This window comes from Sitophilus oryzae, unplaced genomic scaffold, assembly GCF_002938485.1.
Source record: "Sitophilus oryzae breed Bouriz unplaced genomic scaffold, Soryzae_2.0 scaffold_738_pilon_pilon, whole genome shotgun sequence".
NCBI lineage: Eukaryota > Metazoa > Arthropoda > Insecta > Coleoptera > Curculionidae > Sitophilus > Sitophilus oryzae.
Genome location: NW_022147349.1, coordinates 965643 through 991195, shown reverse-complemented (window position 1 = coordinate 991195; position 25553 = coordinate 965643). Strand labels below are relative to the sequence as shown.

Here is a 25553-nt window from a genome sequence, read left to right as displayed (position 1 = left end):
TTCACTCAATAGAATTGCTGAAGATCGATACGCCGATCTGCCGTCCTGCTTTTCCTGCGATGGTGTGGATTCACCCTCATAAAATGAATGTATTGAGTTTTTATGCAGTTATACCTTATCCTCACGTTATGCGTTATACTGCTCATGCATACTTCTAACGAAATAATGGATTAGGTTTTACTTGTCATCTCATTTTTTACCGTTGTTTATTTGAAAGGTGACGTTTGTTCTAGTCCAAGCGTCAAATAAATTATAACCATGAATCAACCATTGAATGTTTAGTCAAGAGGTTTAGACTTATTTCAGGATTTTGTGATTGTTGCTAAAAAAAGTTAAACTGCTTTTCTGTGATGTTTTTCGTTTTAATCCAAGTTGAAGACGGTCTCTATTTTATTAAAAAGATCATTAATCTGACGAAGAAATAATTACAAATTCATTCCAAATATAGATTTATCTATATTTGGAATCAATTTGGATAAATTATTGCAACAAGGGTAAGTCAATGATAAAGTAAAGATCATTATTTGTTTTCAGAACTATTAAAAAAGGATCCGTTTCAATTTAAGTCTGTGAAAATTAACACATTTTCTATAAAAATAAAGTAGATATTCTGCCTTTTTCGATAAAAATAAAGAGCTTGGGGTGAGGAAAAAATCGATTTTTTTAAGATAAGAGAGAAAAATTTTCTAACCTCAAAAGTGTTTTTGCGCTTTATAAAAAAATGCAGAATAGCTAGGGCAAAAAGATAAATTTTAAGATATATTAATGTTAAACCAAAGCAATCAAATTCGTATTAAAAAAGAAAAAAAAACTGAGAGTGAAATCAACGCAATCAAAACACAGCTTCCAGCGCGTTTTGATTGCTAGATCTATATTATTGCAAACCTAATTCGTATTAAAATTAAGAGAATTAAAAACTAGAGAATAAGATAAAGAAAACAAACAATATATTTTGAACACCCGACATTACTCCGCCGCGCCGCCTCGGTGTCGAAAATAGTACCAATTTGTGTTATTTTGTAAAAAGTATTTTAACAAATCGTTATCACAATCTAACCAAGTTCACCTAGTTCTGTCACAAATGCCTTTTATTTTGTTTTCATTGCAAAATGTTTATTTTAAATGCAATACTCGTGACACCAGAAGTGAATCGTCACCTTAAAAAAATGTTAAATAGGGAAGTTATCGGGAAGGTTCAGTTGCACATTTTAAAATTATTACAGGGTGTACAGAGAGGTAAGTTAAGTTACCGGTTTCGTAGCTCTATTCTATCATCAGGTGAGCTTGGGCTGATTCCACAAAATTATTTGATGATGGAGTAGGGCTCCGAAACCGGTAGTGAGAGCAGGCTGTTCCCCATTATGACAAACACAGTGTGGAATTAATTTCTATATAACAGTTCAAGGCAAGAAACTCTTATATAATTTTATTATATACCTAAAAACTGCAAGAAATATTTTTCCATTTTATATTTTTGGCTAGCCGAAAACGCCTCTTTTACTATTGATATTTGCGCCTCGGTGCTACGAAAGTACTACCATTGCACGCAGGTTGCTATCTCGCCATGCGGGCACTAATATCTTACCGCTACTTTACGACAAGTCGGATTTAGATACTCTCTGCTGTGTTTGTCATTTTGTGGAATCAGTCCAAGCTCACCTGATGATGGAGTAGGGCTCCGAAACCGGTAGTGAGAGCAGGCTGTTCCCCATTATGACAAACACAGTGTGAAATTAATTTCTATATAGCAGTTCAAGGCCAAGAAACTCTTACATAATTTTATTATATTACATACAGAAATTATACGGAGAATCTAATAATAAGATCAAATGTTGAATGATAATAAGATGATAACATGTTCTAGCACCCATTTAAAAAATTAAATGTTATATCTGCCACGCTTTTTTGAAGCACTCTGTATACTCTATAATAATTTTAAAATGTGTATATTAACATTTCCTATAACTTTTCTATTTAATATCTATTAATAATCTATTTAATAGAAATAAATTTATTTCTATTAAATACATTTTATTGTAAATCTCCAAACAAATGAGATGGACTTTACTCTATCGTTGACGCACCCTGTACAAACTTTTACGATATTATCGTTTGGTGTATCGCTTATTAGCGTATTCGGTTATTTAATTAACAATGCGCAGCTCAGTATAACTTATAAGATATAACAGAATAGGTTCAGAGGGCCTAAAAACTCCCTATTATCTACTTTTATATTACCTATTGTAATAAGTTTCAAAATTCGTAAGAGCAAAATATGTTAAATGATTTGAGTATACGAGTGTGACTATCGCTCAATGAATATGAATTTTTACAATACAACAAAACTTGAGGTCAAAAAATAATGCTCTCATATAATGTCTATTCTCATGTCATTTGTAGTCTATAATTATTAATTTAAAAGTAATTAAATCTCCTAAATCAAAATTTTAAAGTAAAATCTATTATCAGCTTTACTCTAAATTAATTCACTTAAAATTAACATTATATATTATAAGAATCAGCTATTATAAGCATTTTACACTCCTCTCGAATATAGCAACTCAGCATTTTATCAGAAAATTGTTTTATAGGCTATGTAGACTATAACTAAAATTGAGATCATTAATATATTTTGGGATTAAAAACTGGATTACAAAGTCTATTTTTCTAGTTATTATCCAGCTTGGCATGTATTTTATATTCCAAATTCTCACTCCCATCTTAGTACAAAGAAAAAAAGCAATATTTTAGTTATGGCTATTTTTTAATTAATAAAAAAAATCGAATAAACTATGTATTCTAGAACTTATAGATTATGTAAAATTATTTATTTTATTTATTATTAGTCCTTGCACATATTTTATCATAATTTATTATAATAAGTGTGTCGCCTGTAAGATATTGTTTTTTTTTTGGTAGAAAGTATTTTTTGTCTCAGAATGAGAAAAATTCATCTCTTTATACGGATAATAGACTGTAATCTAGAATTTATGATGTAGAAGACATTGTTTCCTTACAATGTACCGGGTGATTGGTTATATTTTGTAGCTCCACCTACCTCATTTATTTGAAAATTTAAATTATTTATTTAACAGTTGTCTTTATCTACAATGAACACAAAAAAATAGTTATTTCCTTTAAAATTTTCCTACAAGAATAACAGGTGATATACAGGGTGTTTCATTTAAAAAACAACTGTATTTCCTGTCAGTTTTGGGATACTCGTATTTTTATTCTAATATCCATAAAAAAGAAAATAATATCAAAAAACCTACAACTTTAGTATTTAAAGCTTTTTGATAGCTTTGCAAATTAATGAGGTGGTGTGCAAAATATAACTAATCATATGATACGGAAAGTTCCAAGTAAGATTACATTCTGTCAGAACTTTTAATCTTCTAGATGTTATATACATGGTTTATTTTTCCTTATTTCATATACCATTTTACCATTAGGAAACAGCTTGTCCATAAGGGGATTCTATGTTAGAACACCTCCGCCCCAAGACCCATAAAAAGGACATAATTTTAAAACAAAAACCCTAAATATTCTATTTTTTCATATTAGGTCATAAATTTGTCACATACAAAGAGTTAAATATATGGCAACATTGTCACATTTACATGTGATTGAATATATACCCTATATTAATTTTGTTAAGCTTATTGTTGACAGTTTTAGTATGTAAGTCTGTACAACCATCGTTCGATGGTACGTCAATTGTCATACTCTTTCTTTCGCCTAAAAATGAGATGAACATCATTGTTTCTAGTCATTTCACCTTTGTGGTTACATTACTGTCCACGGATGTCAATCAATGTCAAAATTAAAAACCTATTACGTGTTCAAAGAAAATTCAAATTGGTTTGATACTAAAATGTTTGTTTTACTAAAACTGGCATATGCCTAAAATTAATTTATTATTAATAACACGACCAAAATTAATATGCGCCAAACATACCTACTTGAAATTAATAAAATCAGAACGTGCTCTTATACTAATTTCAGAATGTACCTGAAATTTTCTAAACAATATAAACTAATCTCAGGCACACCTTAAAACTGATATTAGAGAATAATCATAACGTAATGTTGACCGATCGTTGTACAGACTATACATAAATGATAACATGTATCTTCGAAATTTGTAAATTTTAAAAACTACTCACACTGGCGCTATTCTCTTGATTTATCTGAGGTTGAGTTAGATGGACTGGAGGATCCAAATCGGGGGCACTGCCCCATTGTCCCCTGGTCATCATTCGATCGTCGTATAAGGAAAATCTTGCGGAATCGGTTGCGGCCTTTCCTCTTGTTTTCCTGACAGATGGCGGAACATCACCAGGAGTTTTTACTCTTTGAGAAGGATCTTTTAACCTTGACAGGTCAGACGTGGATGAGAACACCTGGGAATGAGAAAATACAAAGTTCTTTGAATTACTATTTAAAAACAAACACGGTATACAATGTTAAGTAATGACTAAGGGGGAAGTGACAGCTCCGACAAACGACATACAAAAATTAACAGAACAAATAATTTACTATTGAACCACAATATAAGACAACTGTCACTATCATGTATATTATCGTTGAACATACTAGACTAGAGAATCTACAATAGGTTCAATAAGTTCACAACAAATAGGAAAAAATATTGTTATGACCTTTTAATAAAAAGATTAAGGAAGGAGTATAATGCTTTCCATGTATTCATATTTATGCATGGTCGACGGAAAGAGGACTCTAGGGTGGGGATCCTTGACGGTTCTGTTTGACGATTCATTTGACACATTTTAATTTGATTTGAAATTTTGTGAATTTGTCAGTCTTTACTGAGTATATTTTATGTTATTTATTCTACAACTAGTAGTTGTTTAGAGGTATTACGTCTAGAAGGATTTTTGTTGGGCATAACTGAAATTACCAGTGACACTATTGCGATTTATCGAAAAAGACTAAAATAGTTGGTTGTGTAGCGGTAGATCTCGGTCAAAAATCGAGAGAAATAATGGAATAACTTTTCGCTAATAAGTGACTATATCAGTGGCGGCTCAGGGTAGGCAAGGTAGGCGGCGCCTACCCTACAATTCAGATCAGATTTTTTTTACATTATAATATTTATCTTTATTAATGTTACCAATACACATATAAATACTATTAATACAAGGAAATGAGTTGTAACAATTAATATTAATTTAATATTTGTAGTCTTTTTCACTTATATTAATATATTAACTACCGCTGGGCGTATACAGCGTTAGAAATCAAAATAATTTTGGCCGTTGGTGTATGATGCATTCATCTTTGTTCGGCGATATATAACATCGCCTTTCAAATTAATTGTTGATCTCCCACTCTGTCGTCGATGTGTTTGTCTTTTGTCTCTCTCTAACTCACCGCTCGGTAACGATGGAAATCGATGACTACGTAGAATTAAGGCGAGGTTTAGGCGATATCTTCAGTCGCCTCGGCATGCGCGTGGAGCTCGATAGGTTTTAGAAATTCGGTGGTTTCCATAGTATATTATTCATCATACGTTATCAGTATATCAGTATTTAAAACTTTAATTAAAATTTGTTTATGGACTCCCTATTATTGACTTGAATTATTGTGTACAGTGCATTTGGTGTTCCTGTTAGTGTACATTGCATTTGGATGTTAATTTCTAAGTTAACAAGGAGGAGATACAGATAAGTATTAATTTAGATTAAAAAATTTGGAGTAATTAATGTTGATTTTCAATATGGACAATCGAGTTCATGTAATTTATGCGACGTATACAATACATTCATGCCATTTACAAGTATTTCGGTTGAGAGACATTTTTCATGTTTAAAACGCATTAAAAATTACACTAGAAATTCAATGAAAAATAAACGTTTATCGTCATTTTCCTTACTTTCAATCGAAAAAGATATTTTCATAGCCCTTCAACAATCTGATAACATTACTGATATAATAATAAAATTATTATTATTAAGAGATCGGCGAATCAATTTAATATATAAAAAGTAATTATTCTTTTCATTTGTTAATGAGTCTCGAAATATGTATATGAATAAGATAATCTGTTTTTCTTTGTAAATTTATTTGTCTAATTTGTCTTTGTAAATATATTTACTTATTGTTAAGCTACGTAAATAAATATAAATAAAATAAAATCCTATGATGAACTGCATGGTAATATTATCTACCTTATTTATCAAGCATTAGCATTTAGCATGCTATCTGAGGAAATAAATAAAACATACATATCCATTATGTTAATCATTATCTCATTATGCTGAATGCTGTTAGTTTAGTTTTATCCTAAATATTCTTAAGCTATGTTTTAACCCATAAGCTAACATATTGGTTTTTACGAACTGGGTTAATTAAAATTTTGTCGCCTACCCAGTCCCACAGGCCACGGTCTTGGCCGGAACAGCGATTTTTTAATAACAGGTACAAGCTGTTCCAGTTGCAAAGGATACCTGTTCCAAGAAACCTGTTCCAGTTCCAAACTGTTCCAAAACGAAAATTAATACCGTACTTGCGTCATTCTGATTCGGTTGCTATTTCTCTTTTTAAATTTATATAAAAGAATATTTTTTGCTTAAATAATGAGAACTACTGGGGATTTTTCTGTTTTCTCCAAATTTAATCTACTATCTATGTTGCTATATTACCAATATATAATGTTTTTTAACTAAAAATTAAAAAAAAACTATCAAACTTTCGAAAAATATAAACTTTTCAAAAACATGTTTTCTCGAAAAAAACTCATGAGAATCGAAATATATAACCCCTAAAAATATGTGCACTTATTTAAGACCCACCCTGTACAAGAACTAATGAATAAATATAGATTTATAATTTTGTTATATACTTAAGGCGTAAATTCTTGGAAGAGTTTAATTCTTTTTAATATCTACTATATTTATAATACAAAACAATAACCGACTGTTCTTACACTGTATTTTAAAAAAAAACTACTAATACGATAATTATATTGCATTTAGCAACATCGCCAGCATTTTTTTATAATAAAAAATGTTCCTTACCTATTCTGTTTCTGTTTACATTAAAAAAATAAAATATTTTAAAAAAATTATTATAAATTTAAAATTTATAATAAGAATTGTATTATAAAATATATAATATAATATATATTATAATAGTTGAATTTTAATTGTCAGCCACACTTGTTTTTTACGCCCCTGTATCCCGATAACAGATAACGCCTGAACGGTCGCGTCCGCTAGACTTGGCTAGACTAGCGAAACATTGGGCGAAACCGATATACGATCTCCATTATCAACTCAAACCAGTTCTTTTTACTTAACTGTTTCAAACAGTTCCAAGTTCCTAACTGTTCCAAACCCTGAACTGTTCCAGGTCGCAAACTGTTCCAAGTCTCAAACAGTTCCAAGTCCCTAACTGTTCCAAGCGCTAAACTGTTCCAAGCCCTAAATTGTTCCAGGTCGCAAACTGTTAAACTGTTCCAAGTCCCACTGTTCAGGTTGGGACTTGGAACAGTTAAGTAAAAAAAACTAGTTTCAGTTGAGGAACGAGGTAGTATATCGCTTTAGCGACGCGGTCGCTTGGCGTTATATTATCGAGATTGAGTGCGAGTGCACTAATATAGTGCGTAGACCATAGACGTAAAAAAAAACAAGGGTGACGGTTTTTGCAGCGTTGCCGATATTTGATATATTTAATTAAAATTCAACTAAATTTTTATTATGATTTTAAATAAGTAGTTAATTTAAGTTGCAGTGTTTTGAAACAGCTGGAACAGTTGGAACTGGAACTGGTATAGGATAGCACATAAACCTGTTCCAAGCCTGTTCCAAAACAAACCTGTTTCGAAAATAACAGATCCTGTTCCAAAGCGTCATCACTAGGCCACGAGCCGCCACTGGACTATACAGGGTTGTTCACCACATACGACACGGAGTATTGTAGCTAAACGATTAGATTTTTACAAATTGTAAGTTTTGGGTTCGTTGAAGGACTATTAGAGCTACAATTTAAAAATAGTTTTACAAGATATAGAGTGTCCCAAATAAGTAAAACATATCAAAGTTGTATTTTTTTAAATGGAACACCCTGTATATTATTACATTTTTAGTTTCTACGATTAAAATAAAGGTAAATTTGAGTAAGGTTTATTACACTTAAACCTTACCGTTTCTGAAATATTTTCAATTTTGCGAAATTGCAGTATAAATTTTAAGGCTTCATTTCTCCGGGGATATCAAAGTTTTTAATACTAAATATTTACTGAAGTTTATTTATTGATCAGTTATTGTGTTGCAATAATAAAAATTATACTACCTTATACAGAGTGTCTAAAACTTTATTTTAAATAATTACTAGGTTTAAACGGCATTAACTTGTTTGATTTAAATGGAACACCCTGTATATTTTATGAGAATGAGATGTACAATTTAATTGTCTATCAAATTGTATTATACCACTTCTTACCTATTCCTTCAAGTTTTCGTAGAAAATGCATTTTCTTATAATTTAGACCTCATTTATCAATATACCCATGGAATATTGACATTTTAGATTGTTTTTAAAACAACAAATGTACAAAATGTACAGGCTAGTAATATTATCGTTTTTAGTAAAACGATAATATTACTAGCCCATTTGTATGCAAAAAGAAAACTATTTAAATCTTTATAAAAGAGTATACCATTAATTAAATAATATACCACCAGTATATCCGCCCAAATACTAATTAACTACATACTTAATCGTGTTCGTTAATAAATTATTCTAAATAAATGTGGATTTGAATCAGAAATCAATATAATAATAAGTTATGAAAATGAACGTATCTGTTGTTATAAATAAGCATTTGCCAAAAAATTAAATATCATTTTTAAGGTGTTACTTTTTACCACAGTGTCTAATACATATACATAATTCAGCTTTTTAGTATTTGAAGCAATTATTATTAATCAACGCAAACAGTCAATTAATGTAGTTTGAATACTGGAATCATATTAATTGGTCCTCTTTAACAAATATTTAAACAGTTTTTTTTTTATTTTTTAATGAAATAAACGAACTATATAGACAATATTAGTATCTGTACTCTTTAAAAATTTGGTACATCTTTAAAAATAATCTAAAATGTCAGTATTCCATGGGTATATTGATAAATGAGTTCTAAATTACAAGAAAATGCATTTTCTACGGAAACTTGAAGAGATAGGTAAAAACAGTATAATACAATTTGATAGACAATTAAATTGTGCATCTCATTCTCATAAAATATACAGGGTGTTCCATTTAAATCAAACAAGTTATTGCCGTTTGAAGCTAGTAATTATTTAAAATAAATTTTTAGACACTCTGTATAAGGTAGTAAAGTTTTTATTATTGCAACACAATAACTGATCAATAAATAAACTTCAGTAAATATTTAGTATTAAAAACGTTAATATCCCCGGAGAAATGAAGCCTTAAAATTTATACTGCAATTTCACAAAATTGAAAATATTTCAAAAACGGTAAGGTTTAAGTGTAATAAATCTTAATCAAATTTACTTTTATTTTAATCGTAGAAACTAAAAATGTAATAATATATAGGGTGTTCCATTTAAAAAAATAAAACTTTGATATTTTTTATTTATTTGGGACAATCTGTATCTTGTAAAAATATTTTTAAATTGTAGCTCTAATAGTCCTTCAACGAACCCAAAACTTTCAATTTGTAAAAATCTAATCGTTTAGCTACAATACTCCGTGTCGTATGTGGTGAACAACCCTGTATAATATACATACGTGTAGTAAAAAAAAATTATGAAATTCACTTAAAATTAACTAATTATATACTTTTTCTTGCTTTTATTTACTACTTGTCAAAAATTAGATGTCAAAGAATTTAGATACGTCAATTTGACTTACCTACTTCAGTAACGTATCGGATGTGTGTGTTAATAAATAATTATTATAACTTCAAGTCTATTTTTATTAGAATTGTATATTTTTATAACTACTATATAATTTAATTTTAATAACTAATAACTACCAACATTATTTATTGATAAGGTAAAATAAAACAACAAATTATTGAGTCTACCGTACATCATATTTTTACATGTTTTGACTAAAATTAGGACGGCACTGATAAACCGGAATTTAAATCGGCCATTTTAAAGTCCCGTCGCGTTCGATCTAATGGTACGTATACATAGGTGCGCTGCGCCGCTAACGAGCAGCGCGCGCGTCGAGCGTTGTCCGCGCGTTACTTTTATTGTTTTAACGAACATCCCGCGATCCATAAAAATCGTAAAGTCTATCTAGTCGTAAATCATGTCTCTATCGTCCGAGAAGAACTACGCAATTTTAATCATGAGTAGTGCGACTCTTTAAACACTCCATTAATAAACAATATTTAAAGAAAAACACAAAGGGAATTTATTCAAAGAAAATACACATAGTCACTGATAAATGCGCGCGGAATGCGCGCGGTGTCTTCACCGGCCGTCCCAATTGAACAACGAACATAAAAAGCGGAGAGTCGAAAAACCGACTGGAGATGGTTCGCCGCTAGCTGTTTGCGCGCGGAACGCGTGCAACTTGAAAACACGTACCAATAGAGGAGAATCGGAGGGCGCGTGCCGCGCGTTCGCGGCGCAGCGCGCCAACGTATACGTACCATAAGATTTCTGATATGCTCCTTCCTTATTTTTTTTATTCAAAGGTTACGATAACGACAGAACCGCCAACGACATTTCTCTGCAAGAAATATAAACCTCAGTAAAAGCGCGTCGAGTACCATCGACCTGCGTCTGGATGAACAACCAAACGAAAGTATATGTAAAAAGAGCGTCAAAGCGTTCTCTTAGACAAGTATAGAACAACATATAGAAGGAAAAGTAACTTCCAAAAGAAACTAGAAGTGGTAATTGCGACTATATAAAAAGCAGTTATATATATGCGACTATATAAAAGCTAGGAAAAGAAACCGATCGAAAGTGACCGGAAATTAATAGTTAGTCGTTATAGTAAAATTTTTGTGTTGTGATACATAGTTAAATGTGTTATCGCCTGTTTAAAGCTTCATTCAGAACCTCCCAATTAGAGGAATAAATTAGTGGTTTCAATTACACTTTATACTTTTTAGTCTACGATCATTCACAATGTCTAAAAAACACAATTAAAATTAATAAAATATCCTAGCGACAGCTTGCGATAGTCTGTTGTATCCATAGAGAAAGCATAATATTTAGCTTATAAAATAATAAACTTTTGATTTCTAACCAAAATTTTTCTTGATGGGTGATAATCAAAGGCCAAAATGACATTCCTCGCAAATTTTGAAGTATAATTAGTGGAAAAGTCAAAAGTTTGTTAACTTTTTCCAATAAATGAAAATTACTACCACTAATTATGACGTTCTGAATGCTTACATTAAAATTAGGTGAACAAACCTCTCTCTATGGCTGATTGAAACTACTAATTTATTCCACTGATTTCGAGGTTCTGAATGAAGCTTAAATATATAAACCTACGAAATCGTTAACAATATATTTTAAGGAAAATTCCAAATTGAAAAAAGGTATAGACAAAAATACCCTATATACCTTATTTTTACCAAGTAATTACCTGCCGAATCTGTTTCGCATATTCCTTTACAATATTTGTAAAAACAAGTACGAAAAAAGATACGATAAGAATTGTTACTTACCTCCGTAAATTGTTCCAAAGACCTCTGGCGTGATAAGCTGTTTTTCCGCTTTACAATTTGTGCTACTCCACTGTTATTAGTAAATTCCTGAGGTTTAGCAAGTGATAGACCCAAAGTACAAGGTCTTCTTACTTCAGTCTCGGTCAATAAAGATGTTGTCACTTCAGGCTGATTATGGTTGTTAGAAATTTTAGTCTTTAATTTAACTTGCGTTTCTTTATGAACATTACCACTATCAGAGTACTTTTTTGAATAAAGTAGTTTTTTAAAATTACTCCATTTGAATTTGTTTCTCCTATTAACCTGAGGGACAGCTTGAGCAGTGTTTTGTTGTTTTGGAAAGCCATATACAGCATTTTGTACATACGGAATCGGGTTTACTCGATGATTAACTTGATAATTTAAAAATTCATTGGTAAGTAAATTATGCGATTCCGATGAAGTACAATGTTTTGATGATTTATCTATCAAAAGACTATCGCTGGATCCAGTAAGAAGATTTCTTTCCAAACAAGGGTTTCGTCCTTGGTAAGGTTGCAAGGGCAGAATACAAGCAGCAAGTTGATTGGAATTTTTACAGTATTCATCTGCAGATGGTGATAGAAGCGTCTCAATAGTAGCAGCAGAATTATCAACTTGGTGGTCATGCAGGTGGTTATTGTTGATTAATGGTGTTGGGCTTGCTGGAGGATGCATAGGATGTAAAATGCGCCCTTTCAAATTTGGAAGTTCTAAAAACCTTTCAACCACACATAAGGAGGTTAAACGAGCTTCGGCATCCTGAAATAAACATATAAAATAATAACGATGTGGAATTAAATATGTTTTCTTGATAAACAAACCTGATCCCAACAATCTTCAGCAGTTTCACACAACAATCTTGCTGCCGCCGTGTCTTTCCATGATACAGGCCAAAGTGGTCTGATTTTTCTTCTACTAACTAAGTTTTGCATTAATTCCAATGTTGGATTTTCTCCGGTTTCTTTGAAGAACGGTAGAGCATAGGCCTGTGGTTCAGCATTCTGCATGTCAGTGCATCTAGTTCCTAATTCCCATAAAACTAGACCCATTGCATAAACGTCAATTTGTTTGAGAGCGCTTTCACAATCACGTAAATTAACAGCACCCTCTAGCACTTCTGGTGCCATATATCTCAAAGTACCTAAAATAGAGAAATATAATTAAAGCCATATAAGGAAAGAGCCAAAGATTAACGATTCGTCATAAAAAAAATTGAATTTGAATTGAAAAATATTAATATTTGCTGATAACTTTTAATGGCAGCTTAAAACCAACTTTTAATAAAATCGTTCAACTCTACAGAATTTGCTAACAAAAATCCCTAGAAAATAAATGATAACAAATGCACAAGGATACATAAACTCGTGCTTATTAAAATGTTATAAAGTCGCATCATTTTATAAACCTATGTCAACATGTCATCAATATCGTCCTTCAGACTCCAAAAGTAGTGGACAAACGAAATGTGTTAGGTACTCTAAATTATTTAGAGACTTTATACCTAACCACCACAGACGCAACAGGGGCGATTTTTTCGTTAAAAGGTTTAAAATTGACTTAACGTCTCCCTTTTGCTGCTATAGCTAATCTTGACCTTCATTTTTTAATCCGAACCGAGGTCGTCGGTCATATCATTGTCAATGGCCTTACTCTTAACTTAGTGAGTGTCTAAATCAACACACGATATATTCGATCTCATCCGGCATCGAACCGAAGATTTTACAGTCTTGCTACGTAACAACAATACGACAGACTTTCCAGACGTTCACCGGTCCATCCACTCGCGTTGTCTAACGGTAAGCTATCGGAAACTGGTATCTCGACGCAGCTGGGTTGTTGCCCTGACCAGAAGGTTTATCGCATTTCTAGGCTAAAAACTTTAACATAGAATTTCAATAACGCCAATTGTCAAATTTTGATTAGTTGATAATATTAACTATCAACTCATATCGCGGATAATCGTTCCTATAACAAGACTATTATACACTTGGATTTTATACTCCTGTCGTGTAACATGGCAAAAGTATAAAATATATTGAGACGCGCACTGCTCATTTGCGCTGGTTAAATTAGGTTAATAAAGATTTAAATACTCGTAGACTCGGTAGACCATTATATAGCTGAAAACCGCGGTTCGGAATCCGCGTAAGCAAAGTAGGTCACGTCCAAATTAAAGTCTGTCCAAAGAGGCAGGGAATATTTCGACAGACGACATCGAAAAAAACAGACAGCGGCAACTGTCATCACTCCCGTTCGGTCAGTCGTCGTGGCAACATCGAATACTTTCTGATGACTGATTGTTCGGGTGTCGGTCTTTGTTTCTTGTTTTCTGTTAATATTCTTGTAATCGTTTTTGTAACTCTAATATTTTTTCGGTGCAAGTGTTAAAGTGAATTTTTCAGATACATATTTTTCTGAAATATTTTAAAAGTCATCCTACTTTGAAGTGCCATGAGTAATCTACACAAGTTCGCCTACTTTTAAGTGCCATGAGAAAATGTATTTAAAGGACAACTCTTTTTTCATGTTGTCAAGGGGATAACCAGGCCCTATGCAGCCGGCTGCTGCCAGTCTGGGAGAAGCTTTCGATTTGATCATTGACTTTTTTGTGTTTTGTAAAATAAAAAAAAACTATACAGTGGTCGCAGCATGACGAAAGTCAGACGGTCTGCGGTCACATCTAATGTGCTGGTAAATTGCGCCGTAATAGAAGCAGAGCCAGTCGAGCTGTCATTTTAGACAGTTCTTATCAACCAACCGACAACTACCTCATGTATCCTCTCGTTAGACAGACTATGGCCTTAGCAACAAAAAAAAAGACGTTAACTCAACTTTAAACTTTAACTATTAAAGTAAAAGTCAAAAATAGCTAATAACCCCAAAAATATGCCAATCTTTTTCCCAATTAATTAAAATATTACCTGCTTCACTTAACGCCTTATTTTCAGCTCTCCTTGGTATAACGGCCAATCCTAAATCGCATATACAACAGGACAAATCTTGCCTAACCAAAATATTTTTGGAATTAATATCTCTATGCGCAATGCAAGGTTTTCCCAGATCGCTGTGCAGATGAGCTATTCCTTTAGCTATGTCCAAGCTCATTCTACTGAGTGTGCTTAGGTCTAGAGTGTTATGTTTCAAGTATTCTTGTAAGCTGTCCCGTTCAAGGCTAAGCAGTAAAACATAATCTGGATGGCCTTGAATTCTGACAAATTCCCCACCTCCGAAACATTTCAATACAGCAGAATTTTCACCAACTACTTTATAAATTTCATGTTCGTTGAAGAAATAATTTCGGTTGTGACCAGGGAAAATTTTTACGGCCAATTCTTGATCATCGATGATTCCGCGCCAAACACAACCGTATCTTCCTTGTCCTAAAAATAAATAATAAAAGAACGTTGTATTATTCAATACAATGTAAGTACTACTATTCAATACATTATAAGTATATGGGTGAATCTCAAAAGTGGCTCACCTCTATAACTTTTTTATTTTTCCAGATAAAAAAACGAGATTTGGTATGTTAGTAGGGCATATATTAGGATGGATTGACGTATTCAATTGTTTCCGGTCACTTCCTGTTTCACCGGAAACGACTACAACTTTTGATTTTTAAATGGCACCCTCGGTATTTTTTTACTTTATTCGATAGGAAATGACACTATGAATAGAATGACATATCATATGTCAACTTTTGACAAATATATTTTAAATTTCAATCTAGAGTGCTATGGCTGTGTTATAAAATAAACACTAATTTTCCATCAAGAAGCCTTGGAAAAATAGATTTGATCGTCTAATGTTATCCGTGGCTTGTCTTGGCCAGTTAAAAGATGCCCAAATCGTATTTTTAATCATATCTCAGTTTTTTCAAATGGAAGAGGGTGGCTCATTAGTATATTTGGAAAAAGTATTTTTTACGAATAATTTGATATCACACACTTGGTATTTCGAGTCAAAATGTCGTTATGAATGGCATGTTACAATTTCAAATAAACCATATGCGAAAATGTCAAAAAACACAATTAAAATTATTAGAATATCATAGCAACAGCTTGCGTTAGTCAGCTGTATCCATAGAGAGAGCCTAATATTTAGCTTATAAAACAATCAACTTTTGATTTCTATATATCCACAATTTCCCTCGACGGAAGATAATCAAAGGCCAAAATGATATTTCTCGCAAATTTTGAAGTATAATTAGTTGAAAAGTTAAAAGTTTGATAACTTTTTCTACTAATTGAAAATGTCTATCACTAATTTTGACGTTCTGAATCTTACATTGAAATTAAAGGAACAAACTTCAATACTAATCGGAACCACTAATTTATTCCACTAATTGAGAGGTTCTGAATGAAGCTTTATAAATAAATTTTCTTTTGAAGCAGTGCGTTTATTTATCTACGAAATTTATATTTGAATTTTAAATTATTCTATTAAAGGGTTTACAGTGTACGTTTCGTAATTTTTCATAGATGATATAATTTAGGATATTTTTGACAGATCTGCAGAAGAAAATTTTAATAGATTTGACATATTGTGACATAACTTCTGATTGTTATGTTTCTTTGATCAGGACCGGATTATTGGACTTCAGGGCCAGGGACGTGCATATGGGTTACCACTGGAATATTTTTCTATAAAAAGCATGTACACTACTGACTTTTTCCCTTTGTTAGCGAAATAGTGTAAGCAGTTTAATACCGATTAAAAGTTGTCTGTCTCTTGATATTTTGTCGATTTCGGCCTCCTTGATGAGATAAAGGTAATTTTATTAATTTGCCTTCATACAAGTCAACAGCAACCTATAAAAAATGTTAATATCATTAACTTGCGTAAGTTTTAAATAAGTATTCGTTGATTCCTCATCAAAAAATATGAAAAAAAGTTCCTATAAACATGGGTATGGAAATGCATAGTTTTAGAGTTACAGGATGTTAAAATTAGGTTTTTTGAAATTATTTTAAATACCATTATTTTTTATTTGAAATTGCTGTAGGCTGAACTAATAGTAATAATATTTAATAATAAATTAGGTAAAACATATAATTTATTAATTTTATTTTAATGATAATTTTATTAACTATTGTGATTAATAAAATTGCATTTATCTTATCAAGGAGGCCGAATTGGACAAAATATCAAGAAATAACTTTTAATTGTCGTTAAACGGCCTACACAATTTTGATATAAAAAAAAACTCTGGGGCACATGTTTTTTTTTGAAAAATATTCCAGTGATAACCCTGATGAATTTATCGACATTTTTTTAGCATTATGTAGTACTTTTGTAATATGTAGCACTTATAATAAATTTTACCCTCAAAATTTCATTCCAATCACTAAAACTACTTGGAAGAAAATTATAATAAATCGAAAAAATATTAAGATTTTAACTAACTACAAAACAAAGCAGAATCGGGAATCGGATCTATGTTAATATGAAAAATAAATCTTATTTTTACGTGAGGAATATCCTCACGAGAGATGGCACATGTTTTTTGAAACACCCTGTATATGATTTTGACTTTTTGACAGTCTTCTAAAAATTACAGAAAAACAATCTACTTTTGTAAAAGGTATATTCCTTTTTCTTATATCAATTTAAATAAACTTTGTTTATTACAAATACCCACAAATTTTGTTATTATGTACTTTGTTATTCATTTTAATATTATTTATATTCTTGATAATAAATCACATTCAATTTTTGGATGATTCACCATCTTGAATTACTAGCTAATCTAATGTGCAAAACAAATTGATCAGCAGACATCATAACAGACAGATACTTTGATAATCTGTAATACGTAATAATCAAATAAAACATACAGATTATTCTATATTTTTTATCTCGGAAATTGCTTAATAATTATTTTATTCCATTATTTTCTGAAGGCCTGTTATTTTTGATGTATCAGTGTTCAAATTTATATGTGTGTTTAATGGTGGGTTGGTCAACTCTCAACATTAAGCTTCATTGAGAACCTCGCAATTAGTAGAATAAATTAGTGGTTTCAATTAGCGTAGAAGTTTGTTCCTATAATTTGAATGTAAGCATTCAGATCATCAAAATTAGTGGTAGGAATTTTCAATTAGTGGAAAAAGTTAACAAACTTTTGACTTTTCCACTAATTATACTTCAAAATTTGCGAGGAATGTCATTTTGGCCTTTGATTATCATCCGCCAAGAGAAAATGTTGTTAGAAACCTAAAGTTTATTGTTTTATAAACTAAATATTAGGCTTTCTCTAAGAAGACAACTGATTACTGCAAGCTGTTGCTAGAATATTCTATTAATTTTAATTGTGATTTTTAGACATTGTGAATGATCGTAAACTAAAAATTATAAAGTGTAATTGAAACCACTAATTTATTCCACAACCTCGCAATTAGTGGAACAACCAACTCGCCCACTTTTAATTAAAAAAATATATGAAAAATATGTTTTTTAATTAATGCTAGATTGATGCAATTTTTTAATTTATTGTCTTAATATGATTTTAAGACCAAATGAAACAAAGGTAGAAGGTAGAAAGATGCAAGCAAGAAAGAAACAACTACAAAAGATTAATATAATATTTGTAATCTGACTCCTTAGTCCAATTTACATATACTACATCACCTTAGTATTTCTTGTATAGGCTTGGTGCATTCTCCGCCGGTGCTGCCACCATAGGAGAGAGAATATCGTAAGCAACTAGTATTTACAAATACACGGGATTAAATAGCGAGTATACGAAAAATTTACTATATAATAATTATTCTAAATGTTAGGAAGTATAATTTGTGAAAATTTTAAAAATAAAAATAAAAAAGTAAATATTTTGATATGTTCAGAACCTCCTACCTGAGTGTTTCATAGTCTCAAAACTGCACTATCAAAAAACTAAAATACTTAAATATTATGACATAGCCACGATTTCAATATTCTTTTAATGCGATCAACATGAACTGTAACCGGGACGGCGGCGTGAAATACGTACTGATAATTTCTGATTTCTTCCGTTGACGCGCTGCGGTCGGAATTTGTTGAAATCAACGGAAATGCACCAAGCCTATACAATTAAATATTTATTTATACTCTGATACCAAGAAATTGATAAATGTTAAATATTCTTCAGAGTACAATCCAAAAAATCACTATTTTTTATTCATTATTATTTTAAAATTTAAAAAATATATAAAATACGTTTTATTTTCGTTAAATTGGAAATAAATAAAATTGTACTAACCGATAATATTAACCAGTTTTAACTTATCCAAACTGTAATCAGGAGGAGGTGGCATAGATAAGCTATTTTCAACATCACTCTTCTTTGGCTTTTTTTTCCAAAAATAGTACGACACTCCTCCAATAATGAACGCCACGATACTAAAAATGACTCCAATGATCAACCAAATTAGTGGATTCACAGTATCTTTTTTATTGGGATCATTTTCCATGGGAGGCGGATCAGATATTGGAATATAGACATCAGAATAGTTTCTATTACACATATTGCCAGAACAACAGCAAAATTTAGTGTTATTTTTGGCCCTAGATGGTGGTTTGTCAGCAAGACATTCGGATTTGTCGCATTCATTGGGATTACCAGAGAGTGACCAACAGCCTGAAATAAACATAAATTTTTTATACATCTAATTTATAAAATATTAACCCTGCATAGTCCAGTAGGGGGTATACCTACAGGTGTATATCACTAATATTTTTAGAAATAAATAGATAGTAAAGTGAGCACCAGAAAATCTGTTTAAAATATGAAATTATAGCCTAAAATAGTATACATCCCAAAATTTATACATCTAATTTATAAATATTAACCCTGCATAGTCCAGTAGGGGGTATACCTACAGGTGTATATCACTAATATTTTTAGAAATAAATAGATAGTAAAGTGAGCACCAGAAAATCTGTTTAAAATATGAAATTATAGCCTAAAATAGTATACATCCCAAAATTTATACATCTAATTTATAAATATTAACCCTGCATAGTCCAGTAAGTGCTATACCCTATAGACTCATATCACTATTATTTTCAGAAATAAATAGCAAAATAAAAAAAATTGTTTAAAATATGATATTATAGCCCACAAAATAATATTAGACACCCTATACTTACTTTAGACCCTCTCATGGTGTTTTATTCCTTCAATTTCCTTTTATTTAGAAATCAGTTTGTATAATCTTAGTTAACTTAAAATTAATATAAAGAGAATGATTGATATGAATATCATCACACATACTTTTGAAAATCACATTACACACAACATATACAGGATGCTACAAATTCGAGGTACCAGCATCGGTATCTCGGATTTATTTATTTAGCGTATGGCGTACATGGATTTAATTACAACATCAAATGTATATATTCAAACACAATATAACATGTAAACAGATTGTCACAAATTGTAAAAATAAAACTAGATATTTAAAAAGTTATACACAAAACATTACAAAAAGTACACTTAAATTTTAAAATCTAGGCTATTGATCCAGTTCAACACGGTGTCTGTGGCTTCAAAGAAATCACTCGCTTCTCCTCCATATGCTGTAAGAGGGCATTCAGTTACAATGTGATGAACAGTTTGACGTGGCTCTCCGCAGTCACAAGTCGGTGATCCGGTCAGTCCCCATTTATAAAAAGAATCACGACATATGCCATGAGTCGTTCTTACCCTGTTGAGTACCTTCCACTCGTGGCGGGGCAGCTCCATCCCTGGTAGAGCTGCTGTAGTGTCGATGACATAAGCTGCTTGATCTGGTTTCAAAGAGTCCCAGTACTCCCTCCATTTATCATTTATACTGAAGTTTTCTCCCAGAAGTTGTTCTGCTAATAGTAGTGCGGGGGATCTAGACTTCAGTCTTCGCAGACGGGCATCTGGCAAGTCGTTGTGGACTGGAAGATGGGGATTTGATAATACTTTCTGATATTCCTTAACGAGTCTTTCCTGTCTTCGAATACTGGGAGGTGCAATATGACTCAGAGTGGGCAGCCAAGGTAGAGGTGTGCTTTTTAAACAGCCGCTGACTATTCTCATAGTCTCATTAAGTTTGGTGTCAATTATCTTTACGTGGCAGCTGTTTAGCCAAACTGGAGCGCAATATTCAGCAACTGAGTAAACTAGGCTGAGAGCTGATGTTTTAAGAGTGGATGCGTTTGCGCCCCAAGTAGTACCGCAAAGTTTGTGTATTATATTATTTCTAGTAGTTATTTTAGCTGCGGTATTCTCTAGATACCTTTTATACGAGAGTGTTCGGTCCATTGTTACTCCTAGATATTTTGGATAAGGGTTATAACGTAGCAAGTTGTTATTGAAGTATACTTGGGGCTCCAGGCGTGCTTGTTTATTATTGAGATGAAAGCACGACACTTCAGTTTTATTCATATTTGGGATTAGTCTCCAGTTTGCGAAATATTTTCCCAGTACAGACAGGTCTTCTGACAGTAGGCCATTAGCTTCCTCTATAGTTTTACTGCGGATGGCAAGAGCTAAATCGTCGGCATACCCAAATTTTGTTGACGTTGCATGTGGAATGTCGGAGATATATAGATTAAACAGTACCGGTGCGAGTACCGAGCCTTGAGGGAGCCCATTATTAAGGTGTCTTATTTTACTCCTGTTTTTTCCTGTTATTATTTGGAAGGGCCTGTCGCACAGCATGTTGTTTAATAGAGATGCTATTCTACTGCATGGTACTACGTTGAGGAATTTGTATAGAAGACCTTCTCTCCAGACCGTGTCATACGCCGCAGTCAAGTCAACATACACCACAGTGGTCTTCAGCTGTTTTTGGAATCCTGCTTCAATGTGTGTTGTTAGGCTGAGTACCTGGTCCACACAGCTACGATGCGGTCTGAATCCAGCCTGCTCAACAGGAGTATGTTCCAATATCAATGGGCCTATTCGGTTTAATAACATACGTTCTAGAAGTTTGTAGCATGAACTTAATAAGGCTATTCGGCGGTAGCTTTCAGGCAAGTTCTTAGGTTTGTTTGGCTTTAGCACTAACTATTTTGGATTTCTTGAGCTCTATTGGAATATGCCCTGTTAGTAGGATATCGGAATAAAATTTACTCAGCCACATTCTTGTATGTTTCCCGCAGTTTTTGAGGAATTCGGGGTGAATTCCATTGAATCCAGGAGCTTTACCAGATTTGGTGTCTTCCAGTGCTTTATCCACTTCTTCCACAGAGTATCGCTTGACGTATTCAGAGTGGGCACTTGCTTTTTGGCGGCAGATTGTCAGTTGTTTTTTAAAATTTGCGTGTTGTTGTTTGCTGCTAGGGGCCTTAGAGAGTGTTATCACTCTTGCAGCGATTTGGTCTGCTGATACTTCCGGTGGTTCACGAGTGGGTGGGTTAGAGCTGCCCAGTTTCCTCAGAAGGCTCCAAGCCCCCCTGCTAGATTTTTTGAAATCCATTCTACCTGTCGTTTCTTCCCATTTTTTACAGCGTTCTATATCAAGACGATTAAGGAGCTCGTCTACTATCTCAGAGTCTCCGTTGTTCTGAAATTCCTGATAGAGCTGTTCCATGTCGTCGCTCCATCCTGGGACATATTCCTTTCGAAATCCACGTGGTATACACTTTTTTGCTGTTGTTATAACGGTTTTGCCAAATCTACCATAATTGTGGCTTTTAGGAGGGATCCATCTGACGACTTTGTCCAACTCCACAGCGAATTTGTCCCATTGGGCCTTTCCAAAATTCCACCTAGGCCTGGGTTTAGAATGGATTATCGGAATTTTAATTCCAGTTTCGAGAACTATGGGGCGATGTTGACTGTGCGGGAAGTCATCCAGAACTTTCCTCGACATTGATATAGGACGTTTTTTGGCATTCTCTATGATAGAGCTGTTCCATGTCGTCGCTCCATCCTGGGACATATTCCTTTCGAAATCCACGTGGTATACACTTTTTTGCTGTTGTTATAACGGCTTTGCCAAATCTACCATAATTGTGGCTTTTAGGAGGGATCCATCTGACGACTTTGTCCAACTCCACAGCGAATTTGTCCCATTGGGCCTTTCCAAAATTCCACCTAGGCCTGGGTGTAGAATGGATATTCGAGAACTATGAGGCGATGTTGACTGTGCGGGAAGTCATCCAGAACTTTCCTCGACATTGATATAGGACGTTTTTTGGCATTCTCTGAGACAAAACAGAGATCTGGGTTTGTTTCAGTATTCGACGCAGCTGATCTGAAAGAGTTTCGTTCTTTGGCATCAAAAATTAGGTGAAGATCATGCGAATCAGCCCAGCTCGCAAGGCGATCGCCATTTTCATCAGTGGTTCGATATTTCCAAGCAGTGTGATGGCTATTGAAGTCGCCTGCATATATTGCAGGGTGTGGATAGACATTTAGGACATTATCAGGCATGGATGTTTGAGGTGGCTTATAGGCATTAACGACGGTAATGTCAGCTATTTTTGTTACTACATGGTGGATGTTTGAGGTTACTGTAGAATTTAATAATATAGCGTTTTCAATGTCATTCCGAACGTAGGTTGCGACTCCATATGAGCGGTGGTAGGTAGCTCCAAGTAGGTCAAAACCATGAATTTTGCCTCTGCGACGTTGCTGGTCTTCACTCTCTATATGGGTTTCCTGGATAACAGCCATGTCAATCTTTTGGTCTAGCAAGAGTTTCGAAATGTACTCGCTTTTAGCTCTGCTAAGACCTTCGGCGTTTAATTGGCAAATTCGAATTGTTTTTCCGAGATTTTTTGTCAATTGGTCCTGAGAAGGGCCGTGTTTGGAAGATTTTCGAATATATGAATCCATGTATAGTAGCCAGGAGATCCGGAGATATTGTCTGGTTGCCGAGGGTCGCACTAGCTCATTTAGCGTGACCCGGGGTGCACGTGTAGCATTCTGCTACGGACGCTAGCTAGCCTTACACCCCGGTATCTCGGAAACCGTAATAGATACGAAGATAGCTAAATTGGAGCAAAGTTGCGCCTTGGCATGTTCACCAAGATGCCATCAAAAAAGTTTTAAAAATTTCAAGGATTGCTGGGTTTTTAGGAAAAAACGGATTTTTTTGAAAATCAATTTTATTTTTTCCTGTCGTTACTTTTTAAAAAATCAAAAAACTAATTGCACATTTTCATAGCCACTTTATTAGGGTTATCTGATGGTATTTTTATATTTTCAAATTAGCTGATAATTTTTGAGATACAGAGGCCAACTTAATTTCTTTAAATACGGACCTGCATTTTTTATTTCAGGTTTTGAAAGAACTTGGTCTCCTGAGTACAATGATATGCCACACTTGATACTTTTTTTTTTGGGGTACCTTAACAGTAACAAAACTATTTAACTGTTATTTAAAATAAACAAGTCCGACTCTGGTTTTTTAATTTATTTAATCTGATCTCAGCACAACAATATTGATCAGCGCTAATTAACATTGAATACTCACGCCAATTGAAAGATTCAAATAATTAATATCCAGGTCAGCAATTTAAAGATATATTATTTTTAAATTTTTTTATTGTGAATTTGAAATGTCAGTGTACGATCTAATAATATGCATAATATTAATCTTAGTTATTATAAATAAATCAACTTCTAAAAACTAGTTTCTAATGCTCTGCATGTTCGAAAGGGTTACCACCCTCCATAATGCACACATTTGTTTTTCGTTCAATCTTATTTATAGCTCTTTGAACAAATCTTCTTCTTATACTTCCGAATGCATTTTGTACTCTTTAATTGGTTTTTATTACTCGTTAATTCTTTTTGTACTCTTAATGTTGAAATGTATTGATTTCAAATGTCCAAAGCAATTTTTATTGTGATTTTCCTTATTCAATGTTAATTAGCGCTGATCAATATTGTTGTGATGAATATAATCAGATTAAAGAAATTAAAAAACCAGAGCCGGATTTCAAATTATTTTAAATAACAATTAAATAGTTTTGTTATTGTTAAGGTGTCCAAATCAAAAAAAAAATATCAAGTGTGGCATATCATTGTACTCAGGAGATCCAGTTCTTTCAAAACCTGAAATAAAAAATGCAGGTCCGTATTTAAAAAAATTAAGTTGGCCCTGTATCTCACAAATTATCAGCTAATTTGAAAATATAAAAATACCATCAGATAACTCTAATAAAGTGGCTATGAGAATGTGCAATTAGTTTTTTGATTTTCTAAAAAGTAACTACAGGAAAAAATAAAATTGATTTTCAAAAAAATCGTTTTTTTTTCCGAAAAACTCAGCAATCCTTGAAATGTTTAAAACTTTTTTGATGGCATCTTGGTGAACATCCTAAAGCGCAACTTTGTCCCAATTTAATCATGTTCGTATCTATTACGGTTACGGTTACCGAGATACCAATGCTCGTATCTCGAATTTGTAGCACCCTGTATATCATAATATTTATACGTATACAGGGTGAGTGTCCTACGATGTTTCTATAGGTATCTCGGAAATTACTGAAGATTGAGAGTCGGTTAAATGGGGAAAGAATTGCAGTTTTGTAGGGTCATAAATATGCGCTTTTAAGATTTTTGAAAAAGTTCATGGCTTATTTAGATATTTCGAAAAAAACAAATTTTGGCTATTTTAAAAATTGTCCCTAATTCCACTATAATCTATTTTAGACAAAAAGTTTTCAGATAAAAGTTGTAGATAATCACATCCCTAATGAGTTTGTGTTCTTCGATTTTTTCTAAAGCCTGTCATTTCTGACATATGACACAAACATATGTTTTTTAAAATGGAAACCATAGTTGCCCATGACTTCATAAAAGCGCCATTATTTAAGTTTTCAGCGATATAAGCTATAATACATTTTTTTTAAAAATTACTCAGTTATA

The 25553-nt window shown here is 32.7% G+C and overlaps 1 protein-coding gene across 2 annotated transcripts in view; it reads right to left on the bottom strand.

Annotated features, from left to right (window-relative positions):
* Positions 1 to 3304: 3304 nt before the first annotated feature.
* LOC115888398 (bone morphogenetic protein receptor type-2) overlaps positions 3305 to 25553 on the bottom strand; it is a 34133-nt gene continuing 11884 nt past the window's right edge. For both annotated transcript variants that reach the window (XM_030908115.1, XM_030908116.1), the window contains 5 exons: positions 18954 to 19331; positions 14635 to 15093; positions 12535 to 12854; positions 11693 to 12472; positions 3305 to 4406 (listed from right to left, as the gene is read on the bottom strand). In XM_030908115.1, the coding sequence (XP_030763975.1) occupies positions 4155 to 4406; positions 11693 to 12472; positions 12535 to 12854; positions 14635 to 15093; positions 18954 to 19331 (2189 nt within the window). In that variant the 3' untranslated portion in view covers positions 3305 to 4154. The remainder of the gene's footprint in view (positions 4407 to 11692; positions 12473 to 12534; positions 12855 to 14634; positions 15094 to 18953; positions 19332 to 25553) is intronic.